Genomic DNA, 15,171 nt, shown 5'->3' with positions numbered 1-15,171 from the left:
TAACAGGGATGTCTGTACATGCCACTGGGGTACCATTTGTTCAATCACCACCTAAAACACCTCAGTTTCATCTAGAAGTAAACCTTCCCATTTGACAGGACCTTAACCCATTATGAGATGCTCCAAATCCTTCGTTTTCATTTTACTAGTTAATTGAATTAAAAGATCTGATACAAATCTCTTCCACAGATCCTCTTATTGGAAAAAACAGATTTATTCATTATTCTAAGAAAAAAATTAGAATTCATTATTGACAATAAAATAATATTCCTAAAAATGTACACAAAAAATCTCAGACATCTGAAAAATTTCACTGTTCTACTTTCAAAAGTATGTGATTGCACTAACAACCCTATAAACTTGGAATACTCTGATGCTGAAAAATGGCAAAGAGAGGAACTTCCTTGCTTCTCCCACAGGAAAGAGGCATTGCGACTGTGACTGTACTTCCCAAGCGCTTAGTACAGTGCTCTGCACTTAGTAAGCGCTCAATAAATATGACTGAATGAATGTAGAATATTCAACATTTGAGCAATGTTGCTGGGGATTTACATTTACATGTTAAAATATTATTTTCCAAATGTTTTGATGTGAGATTAGGATGACTTTTCTCCCTCCTAAATGTGCTGGGCCTCACTAGGTTTTCACAGCTAGAGTTGCTTTTCAGCTAGAAAGATTATCAGAAAAAAATAAAGCACCAAGCAAATTAAGAGGCCTACAGAAAACAACAATAGCAACAAAAAAAAATTCAAAAACATTTTACAGAGAGAAGGTGTGCGTTGCGGCCCAGGATCACTGAATGAATAGGTTACGTGGGGCCAGACAAAAGTATCAGATTTAGGATGAGAGTGAGGAAGATGAGAAGATACAAACAGGTGAAGAGATTCTGTCCTTGAAAGGGAGGAGGAGGAGGAGGATGAATTTGAGGCTAAAAAAGTGAAAAAGAAAAAGAAAAAATGGATAAAACCAAATAACTTTGAAAAAATGCTACAAACAGGATTTTAACATTCACATAATTTGTAAAAAAAGTGACTTAACAATGCAGTCATCCCAGTACCTAATAACAGTATGAAAAGAGCATTATACAGAAAACAAGTGCTTTTCTTAATAATGGATATGTTAAATTGTACATTCTGCAAGAAGAAAAGGGAAAAATGAATTTTAAGTTTACCCTGCGAGCCTTTTACACATAAATCAACTCAAACACATAGGTTTCATCAGTACTTACTGATTGCTTTTCTATTTTGTTAAAAAAATAAAAAAAAACATTGAAATCATTAATATTAGAATTTGTCATTCTATTTGTTGCCCGTTGGATGGAGGGAACTATTGAAAACCAACTTAAAAAAACCAACCTATTTAGTTTATCTGAATTCTGTGACTCAGTACTTGGGACACACCACTGAAATAAAACAATACACTGAGAAGAGTTTCTCAAAATGGAATGTGGAAACTTTTAGGGGGATACGGTATCTAGCTAGTGCACTTCTGGAAGGAAGTTTGTACTGATATTTCATGTTTTACCTGTTATATGGATGAGTGAGGAAGTTTAGAACACTTCCAAATGGACCCACTCTCTCAACGGGGAAATTTAAAAAAAGGGCTATTCTCTAAACACAAGTAAGTTTCGTCATTTCAACCTTCCATGAAACACATCTTCCCCACCCCACATCCTATTTCAAAGGCACTGGGAGAAAAACTTTTTAAAATGACTACTTCTATTTAAGGACCTACCAACTTATTCCAACACAAGGCAGTGAGTCACAATTTCCAAAGACAAACTTGTCACTCATCAGTTGTACTCCACTGCTGGCTGCGATAGTAGATAATAATAATAATGGTATTTGTTAAGCGCTTACTGTTCTCCCGCTTCTAGACTGTGAGGCCTGTTGTTGGATAGGGATTGTCTCTGTTGCTGAATTGCACTTTCCAAGTGCTTAGTACAGTGCTCTGCACACAGTAAGTGCTCAATAAATACAATTGAATGAATCAATGTGCCAAGCACTGTTCTAAGCAATAAACAAGATGTTCAACAAGGCAGGGGCAACTGACTCTGGAACATCATTAATGGGTGTTGCAAGCAACAGTCAGGATGGTCTATAGCACCCAGGTGATCACAATAATTTTCTATTTAATTGGGCTCTGAACATTGGAGGGGTCTTCCTTCTTGAGGTGGTTTCTTACGAGAAGGTTTAATAACCCCAGAATACTAAAACTGCACTCCCAGAAGGAGCATTAAGTGTTCAACCTATGCCCCAAAGCAAAAAAAAGAGGCAACTTTAAATTCAAAATAGTTCAGGCTAGACTGTCATCACAGAGGTTTTTAAGCAGCAGATGATTTTTATACTTCCCTACTGTCAATAGGTGACAAAAGGGAATAATTGACAGAGTTTTCTTGCTTTTATGCGGTCAGACAAAATTGTGTAGCTTTTTCCAAGCTAGTATATTTGTGCCCTAAGAATGGGAAACACAATCTCATGACAACCTGTGAGAATTACAAATTCTTCCTTAGCCCCATAAATATAGAGCTTAATGGAAAGAAGACAGCATATGCTGCATAAGATTCTTAATGGGCCAAATCCAAATGTTTCAGGCAGGCAAAACTCTCCCTGAAAATGCTGGATCAGATTTGCTGGGTTACCCCACTCCAGAAAAATACAGTCAACAAGTACAAACCTAAGACCAAACAAATGGTTAAACTGCATTTGTGAAGGGGGAAGAGGGTTTAATGCCAAGGGCAAGGAAAGGGCTCTGCACAGAGTAAACACTTAATTAATACCACTACCTAGGCCCCTGGAAAGAAGGGAAGACAGAGGACACCCAAGGAACTACCTGAAAGCATCTCCTTATGACTGGAAAGCTTTAAACCAAATAGGTAAATCAGCCAAGCGATGGCACAGAAGATGTTAAAATTCGTTTTTGAAATCACCAGTCCCTCTCTTTCTGAAAGTTTGGAAGGCAATGCTATATTCAGGAAGTCTGAAGATTTCAGGGGCAACAAATCTTTCAAATATGTAACCACCTTGGCTAGTTGTCTCCAAATGATGCTGGAAGGGAACATGTTTTGAATTTGGTCTGATTTGCCTCACAGGAGAAGAGGGAGGAGGAGGGGGAGGGAGAGCCACAGCAGTTGTTTCAAACCTGTCAAAATCACTGCAGGTGCTGTAACTAGCCCTGGTTCTCTCCTTCCTTGGGCTATGACGGAATCAGTCCCCCCAGAATTTAATCACACTGGAACGCCTATTCCTTTCCTTTTGTCAGGCATTCTCATGAGTCATAACAGTGTAAGATGGCTCACCCACAAGTCCCAAACCCACTTGCAAGACATCCTTTCAGAATGGATAGAAACACCTAAAAATGGTTTTTAACTATTCTTCTGGATCAAGTGGACAACTTTCTACTGCTGACCTGTCTGCTTTTTCTTCAAATGCAAGAGTTGATAGGGCCTTGGGCAAAGCCTTGACACCTGCTCAAAGCTGTATGTTCCTCTACCAGAAATCAGGTTCCCTGTTTTAAGGGCCCACCACCACTGGCTCTGTTGACTAATCCAGGTGGGGTGGGTGAATCATGAGGCCATTCTCTTTATTGTACTTAAAGTGGTTCACTCATTCATTCAATTGTACTTATTGAGCGTCTACTGTGTGCACTGCACTGTACTAGTGCTTCGGAGAGTCCAATACAACAATAAACAGACACATTCCCTGCCCACAACAAGCTTACAATCTAGGGTTTGGGAGACAGACATTAATAAGGATAAATAAATTACAGATATGTACATAGGCGTGATGGGACTCGGAGGGGGGAAGGACATAGGAAGCAAGTCAGGGTGATGTAGAACGGAGTGGGAGAAGAGGAAGGGGGGAGGGTGCTTAATCAGGGAAGGCCTTCTGGAGATGTGGCTTCAAAAAGGCCATGAAGAGGGGGCGAGTAATTGTCTGTTAGTTTGAGGAGGGAGGGCATTCCAGGCCAGAGGCCGGGTGTGGGCAAAGGGTCGGCAGCGAGTTAGGCGAGATCGAGGCACAGTGAGAAGGTTAGTATGAGAGGAGAGAAGCATGCGGGCTGGGTTGTAGTAGAAGAGTAGAGAGGTGACTTAAGAGGGGGCAAGGTAGTTGAGTACTTCGAAGCCAATGGTGATTAAACCAGGCCAATTAAATTGTTCTTTATTAAAACATCTTCATAGAATAGTTTTAATAACTGTCTGTAACTGGAGCTTTTGCTTTGCCACCAAATAATGGTTCATATTTTCACTGTCAAATTTTAAGACGGCAGAAACAAAGGCTTAGGAGAAAAACGTGAACCTGCTCTGAACCCAAGCAATGCTATGCTGCATACTCATGCAAGACAAAAGAAAAGGAATCAGAACAGTTAGTGGGAAGAGAAGGATGCTGGGGGGGAAAAGGTAATATGATTTAGGAGAAAGTTGAGTGTTCCAAAGATCTAGAGCAGGCATTAATTAGCATGGGCTTTTTCCTAGAGCTGCTGGGCCACGAGGGGAACTGGGCTTGAACAGATAGCTGATAGCAGTGGATGTTTCTCAAATATCTCCTATTACCATCTGACCCACTCTTTCTCCTGGGTAATGCCTTCAGGTATTATGCGCCTGGAGCAGAGGGGCATAAGACCCCAAATGAACTAGGCAGATTGGCAGGGACTTAGATCTGTACTTCTTAAGTACTTGCTGTTCACTCCACTTTCAGTCCCTTACTATTTATGTATGTGTGTGTATATACATATACACACACATATACACCCTGCCATTTCCCCTGTTGCAATTTATTTTATTGTTTGTCTCTCCCAGTAGTCTGTAAGCAACTTGTGGACAGGGATAGTGTCTACCAGCTCTTCTGTACTGTACTTTCCCAAGTACAGTGCTCTGCACACAGAGAGTGTTTAGTAAATACCACTGACTGATCAAATTGATCAGGAGAAACCTGAGAGTAACAGAACATGGACCACATGAAATCTTGGAATGTGGGGAAAAATGGCAGCCCCCAACAAATACCAATCAATCAGTTATATTTACTGAGTACTTACTGTGTGCAGAAAACTGTTCTATGTGCTTGGGAGAGTTCATTATAACAGACACACTCCCTGCCCAAAATGAGCTTACAGTCTAGAGGGGGAGATAGATGCTAATATAAATAAACATATTATGGATATATACAGAAGTGCTGTGGGGCTGAGGGAAAGGAGTGAATAAAAGGTGCAAACCTAAGTAGAAAGGTGACACAGAAGGGAGTGGGAGAGGAGGAAATGAGGGCTTAGTCAAGGAAGGCTTCTTGGAGGTGATGTGCTTTTAACAAGATATTTGAAGGTGAGGAGAGTGACAGTATGTCAGATATGAAGAGAGAGGGCGTTCCAGACCAGAAGTGGGATGTGGGCAAGAGACTGGAAGCAAGATAAATGAGACTGAGGTACAGTGAATAGGTTGGCATTAGAGGAGCGGAAAATGTGGTCTGGACTGTAGTAGGAAAACAGTGATATAAGGTAGGAGGGGGCAAGGTTACTTAGTACTTTAAAGCCAAAGGTAAGGAGTTAATATTTACTGCAGAGGTGGATGGGCAACTACTGGAACTTCTTGAGAAGTGGGGAAACATGGACTGAATGGTTTTGTTGAAAAATGATCCAGGCAGCAGAGTGAAATATAGACTGGCTTGGGGAGAGACAGGAGGCAGGGAGGTCAGCAAGGAGAGCAACGCAGTAATCAAGGAGGATGATATTGAAATCAAGGTGGGATAGGATAAATGCCTGGATTAATGTGGTAGTAGTTTGGATGGAGAGGAAAGGGCAGACTTTAGTCATGTGATGGCTGAACCAACAGGATTTGGTAACAGATTGAACGCGTGGGTTGAATGAGAAAGATAAGTTGAGAATAACATCAAGGTTACAAGTTTGTGAGACAGGGAGGAAGGTGGTGCCAAGATGGATGGGCCTGGCTGCTGGGTTCTAACACATTTTCAGGGGAGGTTGCCAATGCCTGTCTAAAACAGTTGTCTGAGTGAGACCTTGTGGTAATTTTGGTGTGGTCAGTAGAAAAATAATATAAAATCAAAATATTAAATTTTTTATAAAAATGTCCATTTTTCATATATTTATGTTCCTATTTGACTACATATCTTGGCCAAATAGCCAGGTAGAGCACACTAAAAACCACTGGTCTAGAATGTTCCAATGTCCATAAACAGTAGAATTTGGTTAGGATGTCAACCCTGCTATATAATAATTTCCAACCTTGCCCCAAAGAATCACCCACTGCATGCAAGCTATGTGGTATTATCTCCCTTTTCACAACATTGGTTTTTGTTCCACAGATCAAAACCAGATTCCTCTGTAACAGGTTAGTTCAGCTAACTGCTTAAATCTGCTTACAGACACTTTCAATAGAAGCTTAAAAAGTATACCAAGATACTAAAGATATTGACATGAAAAACGTTTGTCCAATCCCAATTATTGTCAATCTCATTTAACATCATGACAAAATACAGAGAACTAAATTATTTCTCTTTCACATTTTTTCAACTCTTCATTCTCACCTGTCTCAGGATCACTGAAGTCTGGTAAAGTAATTGTATTAAGCTGTCGTCTGTCAGCAATGGTTCTATCTAGGAGGCTGCTCCCACGTCCAGAGTCACTGTAAAACACAGCTATAAATGTCAGTCATTTGAAAAAAAATTGAATATTGATTCTTGAGATGCCATCACTTACTTGGTCTTCTCCAATACCTTTCTTAAGATTAGGAGACTGAAGAGGCCTGCTTCATATTTTAACTGTTTGGGATTCCTTCCAAGCCACACCAGATTGTAAAGAATTGAAATGATCCCCAATTAATTCCTAGTTTTTGCAGATCTCTCAATATACAAAGCAAAAACTTAAATTGCCCAACTAAGTCCCCAAATCTGAACCTTTGCCAAAATGTGATTAATCTTCTATAGCTTTATCTCATACACAGTTCTAGGTGGAAATAGTTTTGGCTTCAGTAAATTATGTTGGCCCCTTTGGTGGGCAGAGATTAGTGGCAAAACAAGCAGCTTTTCACCTCTAGGTCATTTCTATGTCAATTTTAATCCATTTTATCTCCTTTGTGAAACAAAATGTTGACACTGAGTAGCTGGCCCAACTAGTGCAAATGAAGTTGATGGCTTTATTCCCCACAAAATATTACACAGCAAATGTTTCCTAATTAGGCATGTTGGTTGTTGTGGAATCTGCCATGTATCTGCAGCAGACCTAGCTTAGGACCACTGGGGAAAACTAATTGTGATACTAAGTTCACCCAAGATGAATTATGGAGACATGCAACTTTGATTTTAGAGTGGCTTAATCCAGATTCTTTAACAACCAAATATAACATTCTCTCACCCTTGGAATATTCCACCATGAAAGCCTCAATTATAATTGTGCATATTGAGACATAAACATCTGCCTCTTGAGAATAAAATCCTGTAAGGTTTTTTTTTTACCAATTTCTGACAGATTTGTCTTCAAAAGACTATGAATTCTGTTATGAAGTTTTACAATAGATTGAAACCATTCTCTTGCTTTGTGCAGCTGCTGCTAAAAGTGTTAGAAATATGATTTTATGTAATGCTTAATACCATTTGCACGACTGCAAATTTCCTGTACAGTGATGCAGTTGCCGAAATCCATTTGAACATAAAGAGCTTTGCTTAGGTACAAACAATGCATCAATTTTGTTTATGATATCATTCAATACATATTGTTGGTAATTGATCAATTATTTTCCTCAATCAGAAGTAAAACCAAGCACAAAAAATGTCTCTGAGTGGGAGACTAAAGCTAAAGAAATGCAAATGATCAATTAATCATATTAATTAATTACCAGTGATATCCCTTATATTACAGTGATTAATATTATCAGCAATGGATTGTTCAAATATATATTTTCTTTTTAATAGCAACTGCAAATGATTTCATCTGAGCACTCTCTAACCTTCCCCACCCTCAAAAGATTCAAGAGTTATCTAAAAACAAGTATAGTCTACTCGCTGAAGGAATTTAGGGATACAAAGAGATGTTTGTATTGAAAAGGAAGGACTTATGTTGGTTTTCAATGGACCATATCTCAGGAAATAGACTAAAGATTCTTTGTTTCAGGTCTAAGATTATCCAGAACCTAAAAGGCCTTATAGGTTAAAGCCACGGAATGATTAAACTAAGACAGGGAAAGGAGAAAATGTTTATAGTTAATTAAGCATTATACTCTACCCCTAATCACTCCTTAATAACATCAGATGTTAGGAGTTACTGCCTCTTCTGCCCCTTCCTTCTTTCCCCAATGCCCCTGCCAAAACTACCCCTGATTCCTTCTGTTTCATGAAGCTTCAGTCACTGGGACCAATTGCTCCTCAGACAGAAGTTGACTTGAGTTTCTTGCAGTCTTCCACATTTTCTTTTTAAAAAGTGTAAAAACAACAATTATCTATTGAAAGCACAGAGTCTATTGTTTCCACATTTAAAATTCACTAAAAATAATCGGGCTTTTGTAACTGATTAAAAATTTTGTTGGGTGGCTGGTGCAGTTTGCAGTTCTTCATTTTTACAATTCAGTCATAAATAATGATGGTATTTTGTTAAGTGCTTACTATGTGCCAAGCACTGTTCTAAGCGCTGGGGGGATACAAGGTAATCAGGTTGTCCCACGTGGGGCTCACAGTTTTCATCCCCATTTTACAGACGAGGGAACTGAGGCACAGAGAAGTTAAGTAACTTGCCCAAAGTCACACAGCTGATAATTGGCGGACCCGGGATTTGAACCCATGACCTCTGACTCCAAAGCCCATGATCTTTTCCACTGAGCCGTGCTGCTTCTCTATTCAAACATTCAATATTCAAATATTCAAACAATGACTTTCATTCGTTCATTCAATCACATTTATTCATTCATTCAATCATATTTATTGAGCGCTTACTGTGTGTAGAGCACTCTACTAAGCACTTGGGAAGTACAAATCGGCAACATATAGAGATGGTCCCTACCCAACAATGGGCTCACAGTCTAGAAGGGGGAGACAGACAACAAAACAAAATAAAACAAATAGACAGGTGTCAATACTATTAGAATAAATAGAATTATAGCTATATACACATCATTAATAAATATAGTATGTACAAATAAAATAAATAAAATAAATAAAGTAATAAATATGTAGAAATATGTCATGACCTATCAAGCTAGATAGAAGGTAAAGAAGCCTCCAACTCCCAAGGAACCTCATTTTTTCTGGCTTACTCAATCACTCCAATTGATTTGGTGGTCGCTCTCTGTCAATAATTCAAATCCTCTCTCCTAACATGCTGCAACACTATGAATCCACAAGATCACATTAGGCCAATTAAGGTTAAAGACTCCACTCATCTAGGGACTGCGTAACCAGTAAGTGGATTACTGAGATACTTTCCTATTATTCTACTTCTGGCTGCCTATGTTTTGGCTGGGATATTGGTCAACAGGCCCTCCACCAGAAGGTGGGCCAGGATAAAGGAAAAAGGGTGAAACTAACGTGAGCTATGCTTCCTTTTGGAATCTCAGGCAAAGGTTTTGATTGGAGAAGACATTAACAGTATATGTTTACATAAGGCTTTTTTGGATTATTTGGTCATCTCCTTTCTCCATGGTATCCACAAGCCCTCCTACAATAAATTACTATGGTCATAAAATGAGAGATGTAACAAGGGTTATGGTTCTCTTTCTTGAGATCCAAAAAGAACTCCTTCATAGTATTTCTACAGACTATCCAAGGTTACTCCTGAAATGCAGAGGCTTTCCCTTTCCACTTTCATTCTCAATTCTAAGACTGATGGAATGACTAGGGTATTTATTCATTCATATATAACACCTGACTGCTTCATGGTTATGACCAAAAAAACTCCATAACCACCCCGGCTGTTCTGTTCCATGTAGCATGATGGGGAAGGGAACGGAGCATGGTTAGGGAAAAGGGACAAAAAAATAGTGGAACATGAAGCTGGAGTTGATGCCCCACTCCACGATGGTACTGAGAGAGTGGCTTGCTGAGAAACTGGGGCAAGGCTAACAGAGACACTTTTATGACAGCAGATGGAGAGGTTATGAAGCTATTCCCAACCATGGGAACCAACAGCAGATTTCTGGGGGCCATCTTTCTGGGGGGATGCCCCGGGCTGGGATTTGGAGGACCTGGGTTCTAATCTCAGTTCTGCGATTTACCTTCTGTGTGCCCTTGGGTGAGTCACTAACTTCTCTGTGTCTCAGTTCCCTCCCTCACACACAAAATGGGGATTCAATACCTGCTTTCCCTCCTACGTAGACAGTGATCCTCATATGGGACCTGGTTATCTTGCATCTACTCCAGCATTTAGAACAGTGTTTGGAACATAGGAGCACTTTACAAATACCACAATGATTATTATCATGGTTCATTAAAGTGAAGCCAAGGCAGAGCACACTGTTAAAAGAGACAGTAAGTGGAGACTTTATCAAACCTTTACAACTCCTCACTGCAGTAAAAAGACCCCCATTTTCCAAGAGCAGGTTAAAATTTTATGAGCATTCTATGATCTTGACATAAAGAACAAGTACAAAATAATTAAGCAATCTTAAGTAGCTGCAATTTGGTTAATATATACTTGTGAGTTCCTGAGGAACAAGGACTATGTCTCATTCCCAACTGTGTATTCTCTCCCAGTGCTGAGTTCAGTGCTCTGCACACAGTAAACACTTAAAAAATACTACTTTGACATACGAACTGGGGATGCATTTTACCTCATGAGCAAGAAGGGACAAAGCCTGTGTAAGATTCCTGTACTAAGAGCATGCAGAACCAGAATAGAAAATATAGAGTTCTCTTTACTATATAAAACATCAATCAATCGTATTTATTGAACACATACTGTGTGCAGAGCACTGTACTAAGCACTTGGGAGAGTACAATATAACAATGTAACAAAGTTGGTAGAAACATTCCCTGCTCACAAGCTTACAGTCTAGCTTAACATCTTTCTAAATTTACATTTATACATTTTCCCAGTCAAAACTGCTATTACTACATCTTAGAAGGTAATCTCTCTCAACAGACTGACTCTAATACAATTTCTACTTTTACCTCAATGTAAAATAAGAGATGGAACTTGGAGGTTAACACCATGAAAATAACTTCTGTGTTTGAAAAATGGGTGAATTTCTGCTGTTCACTTTCCATCATTGCCCATACCCACTACTATAACAGTACCGTCAAATTCTGTGGAGACCCAGACAGATCACTGAAAAAAAGACATCAGAGCTTGAGAATGAAACCAAAGAGGACCCAGCACTCATGAAAATGCACTTAAAAATAGGGAATGAGCTCACTAGGAAAAAGCACAGTAGACCAAATGTAGCATAAGCCAAACCACTTCAACAAAAGTTTCTTTCCATTTTTCCCATGAGAAGCAATGAGTATTCACAGTGCCTGGCACATCGTAAGTGTTTAACAAATATCATAATTATTATGACCTTTTTTAAATTATAGGTGTACATGCTGTTTATTCTCTAAAAGAAGAGAAGCAGCATGGCTCAGTGGAAAAGACAACAGGCTTTGGAGTCACAGATCATGGGTTCAAATCCAGGCTCTGCCAATTGTCAGCTGTGTGACTTTGGACAAGTCACTTAACTTCTCTGTGCCTCAGTTACCTCATCTGTAAAATGGGGATTAAGACTGTGAGCCCCCCATGGGACAACCTGATCACCTTATAACCTCCCCAGTGCTTAGAACAGTGCTTTGCACATAGTAAGTGCTTAATAAATGCCATTATTATTATTATTTTAAAAACCCACATTTCTTTGACCCTCACATGTACCAAAAGGCAGGTGGGAGATTGATGCAATTACCTAGGAAACTGCAGCCAGGCAAAAATGACTTAAGTGGCCACTGATCAGGCCCACTCCTGAATGAATGTGAATTTTATTGCTTTTTTATACAGATGGAACCTGATGTGGTTAGGAAATGGGGAGAACTGCACTGCAAAATGGAAAAGGGGAACACAACTGCTACCCCAGATGCACTGTATTGGCTCCCACTCAAAACTAATACGAAAATAGTTACTCTTCCCAAAATGTAACGGGTTTGTACCTTTCAGAGAATGGGTACAATTGTGAAAGCCAACAAGGGTCCAGAGGGCAGAGATTCTACAGGAAAACATAAGACCGTTTCCAGTCCAGGGTCAATCAATCAAAAGAAAAAGTATGGGCACATGAGACTGTCAAAGGTTTCAAGACAGCCTTAAAAGTTTGTTGGTTTTTTACTTACTTTCAACATTCTAGGCTGTTGAGGGAAGTGTAGAAATCTAAGTGAATGATGAAACATAAAAATTAGTGGGGTTCCCCCCGTCCTGTTTCTAAAAGGAAGCTAAGGAGATAACTCCAGATCTGAGGAAATTCAATTAATTTTGAAGACAGGAAAAATATAAATACCTTTAATTAAAAAAATGTTCAGAATTGAACATTCAGAACACCCTTTGGAAAATTTGATAAAGTTTTGTCTGAGAAGCAGTTCTATGTATATCACATTTGGTCACTGTTCTTCTCAGCTGAGCTCACTCCCCATTATCCCACTAAACTGTAAGGTCCTTTAAGGCAGGGATCATGCTTATCATGCTCTACTGTACTTTCCTCTCCCAAGCACTTAGTACAATGCTCTGCACACGGTAAGTGCTCAATAAATACTCATGACTGACTGATTGATTAAGCACATTTAAATGAGTGCTGTGTCCTCCTCTTCAATGTGCCCTTGGTTTTCCTCCAATTTAATCTCACGACAGTCTCACAGCAATTGCTCTTTGTTGTGCACTCACTATTTCTGAAATTCTTTAAATAAAAAGTTATAATCTGTTTTTCTCTTAATTCAGGTATCACAGGGGGTAAAATTTGTAAAGGGTGACACTTCCCTAAAAAGCTTTTTCATTATCCAATTTAGGAACAAAATTGCTCACTTGCTGGAGGTAACACAATTAAAGCCTTGCAAATCAATAAAAATGAAGCTGGGTCTAAAAAATAACCACAAAACCCCCACTGTGAATTGAAATTGTTGGACTTCTAAGAGGATTAAAACACTTTCCTTTGTCCTCCCAGATATTTTGTTGAACTAAAAGTTAGTCGTATAAATCCCTGAAATAGGTTGGGGAAGGTGTCACTAGTCCCTTATCCAAGTTGGAGAAATGAGTTCCAAAGGTTACACAATCAGTTCAAAAGTGGACCTGGGCCTAGAACTCAGATCTTCTGGCTCCTCGTCCTCATCTAGGTTGTAAACTCCCTCTTGACTGCAAGCTCCTTGTGGGCAGGGAACATGTCTACCAACTCTTTCATACTGTACTCACCCAAGTGCTTAGTACAGTACTCTGCACACAATAGACGCTCATCAAATATCATTAAATGATTGACTGCTTATTCCAAACATTAGGCAATACTGCCTCTCCTGCTTCAGGCAAGAATACATTTTAAAAAAGAAATGAGCTAAAATTAAAATAGGATTTTGTTTGGACATAATAAAGAGTTTCTTGACTGCCAGGGTGACAATCCTTCCTACAAAGGAGGGTGTGGAGTTTTCATCCCTTGGGATTTTTACAGAAAAAACACCTGATTCTTTGCCTGAGTGGTTTACTCATTTACCTGCTTGGAGACAGGAACCTGTCTTTCCTCTTAATGACTCCTTCCAGAACTAGGACTGTTTTCTATAGCCTTCAGATTTAGGATCAAGTGGTTAAAAGGTTCCTTGTAAACTGCCTAAATCCATCCACTGGTTTTTTTTTTCTTTAAATTGTATCTTCCTGAGGAATGAAACGGTACCTTGGTGATTCAAAGAAGTGAACAATTTTCTCCTTTCTCAAATGAATCAGACCAGTTTCTAGACTAGTGTCATAGCAAGTAATGTTAAGGAAGAGAAACAAAACACATTTAACCCATTAATCCTAGATCTGTGTACTGTAGTACTGTAAGCAAAATTTTATGCAGGGCCCAGCACAAATATCAGCAAGTTTTAAAAGGAATTAAATACATTATGTTTCTGAGGAGATATTAAACTTGATTTGAGCTTGAAAACCATAATGGAAGGAGAACAAAATAAATCCACCTGGAGAATTGTCTATCCACATCATCATCGTTGGTATTTATTGAGTGCCTAGTACATTGTAGTGCACATCAGTCTTCTGTAACACAACACTACAATGGATAAACTCTCACTGTTATTAATCGTCTTCAAACTCATAGACCAACTGTAAATACTGCATATGGAGGACACTAAAACATTCTTTTTGGTGATTTTGTAAACTTTCCACACCAAAAATGAGCCAAACATTTTTAAGGAATATTTAACAATTTTAAAATGCTGACCATCAAGGTAACAATGAAGATGCAAAATATAGGTGTTTTGATATTTTACCTGGGATTAGTGAGATTGTAGCAGGATTTCCATATCTGCAACATGTGCTTACAGGTGAGTAGTGCCTCATCAGGACCTCGGCAGAGTGACTCCAACTTCACTTTGGAAAACAATAATCTGAGACAGAATATGGGAAGGGAGGGAAACAACAGACAAGATTCAAGTCCATCATCTGCTACCCAACAGAATAAAGAGAGAACTATAGTAATACAGTAGATCTATAGAACACCATTACAAGGAAGAGACTGAAATGCTTCTCCCATCCATTCTTCCCACATGTCCTCATATCACACCCCTGAGGTAGCTGAAGCAATTATTATTTTCTTCCTTTTACCAAGAGAATTGAAAGCAGAGAGAGTTCAAGGAGCTTGTCCAAAATCACACAGACTGGTGGAGCTAGGAGATCATACACTTTCAGAGGGCAGGGAATACACCTTCTACTTTAGCTATTTCCTCTAAATTTCATAGCACAATGATCTGCATATGGTAAGTGCTCGATTAGTATTGCTGGACAAGCAGAAAGAGTGTGGGCTTGGTGGTCAGAAGGCCTGGGTTCTAACCTCAGCTCTGCAACTTTGCTGTGTGACCAAAGCAAGTAACTTGTCTTCCCTGTGCCTCAGTTTTGACATCCATAAAATGGAAACCCAATTCCTGTTCTCTCTCCCACTTACATTCCAAGCCCCATGTGGGAAAGGGACTCTGTCCAACCAGATTTTCTTTTATCTACTCCAGCTCTTAGTACAGGGCTTGGCACTTAGTA

General features: G+C 39.2%; 1 protein-coding gene across 5 annotated transcripts in view; it reads right to left on the bottom strand.

Annotated features, from left to right (window-relative positions):
• TTC7B (tetratricopeptide repeat domain 7B) overlaps window positions 1-15,171 on the bottom strand; it is a 263,032-nt gene that overhangs the window by 82,754 nt on the left and 165,107 nt on the right. For all 5 annotated transcript variants that reach the window (XM_038770024.1, XM_038769853.1, XM_038769766.1 and 2 more), the window contains 2 exons: window positions 14,412-14,528; window positions 6,534-6,631 (listed from right to left, as the gene is read on the bottom strand). In XM_038770024.1, coding sequence (XP_038625952.1) covers window positions 6,534-6,631; window positions 14,412-14,528 — 215 coding nt within the window. The remainder of the gene's footprint in view (window positions 1-6,533; window positions 6,632-14,411; window positions 14,529-15,171) is intronic.

This window comes from Tachyglossus aculeatus, chromosome 1 (assembly GCF_015852505.1).
Source record: "Tachyglossus aculeatus isolate mTacAcu1 chromosome 1, mTacAcu1.pri, whole genome shotgun sequence".
Taxonomy (NCBI): domain Eukaryota; kingdom Metazoa; phylum Chordata; class Mammalia; order Monotremata; family Tachyglossidae; genus Tachyglossus; species Tachyglossus aculeatus.
Note: the sequence above shows the minus strand (reverse complement) of the source record. Positions and strands in the feature narration are given on the sequence as shown.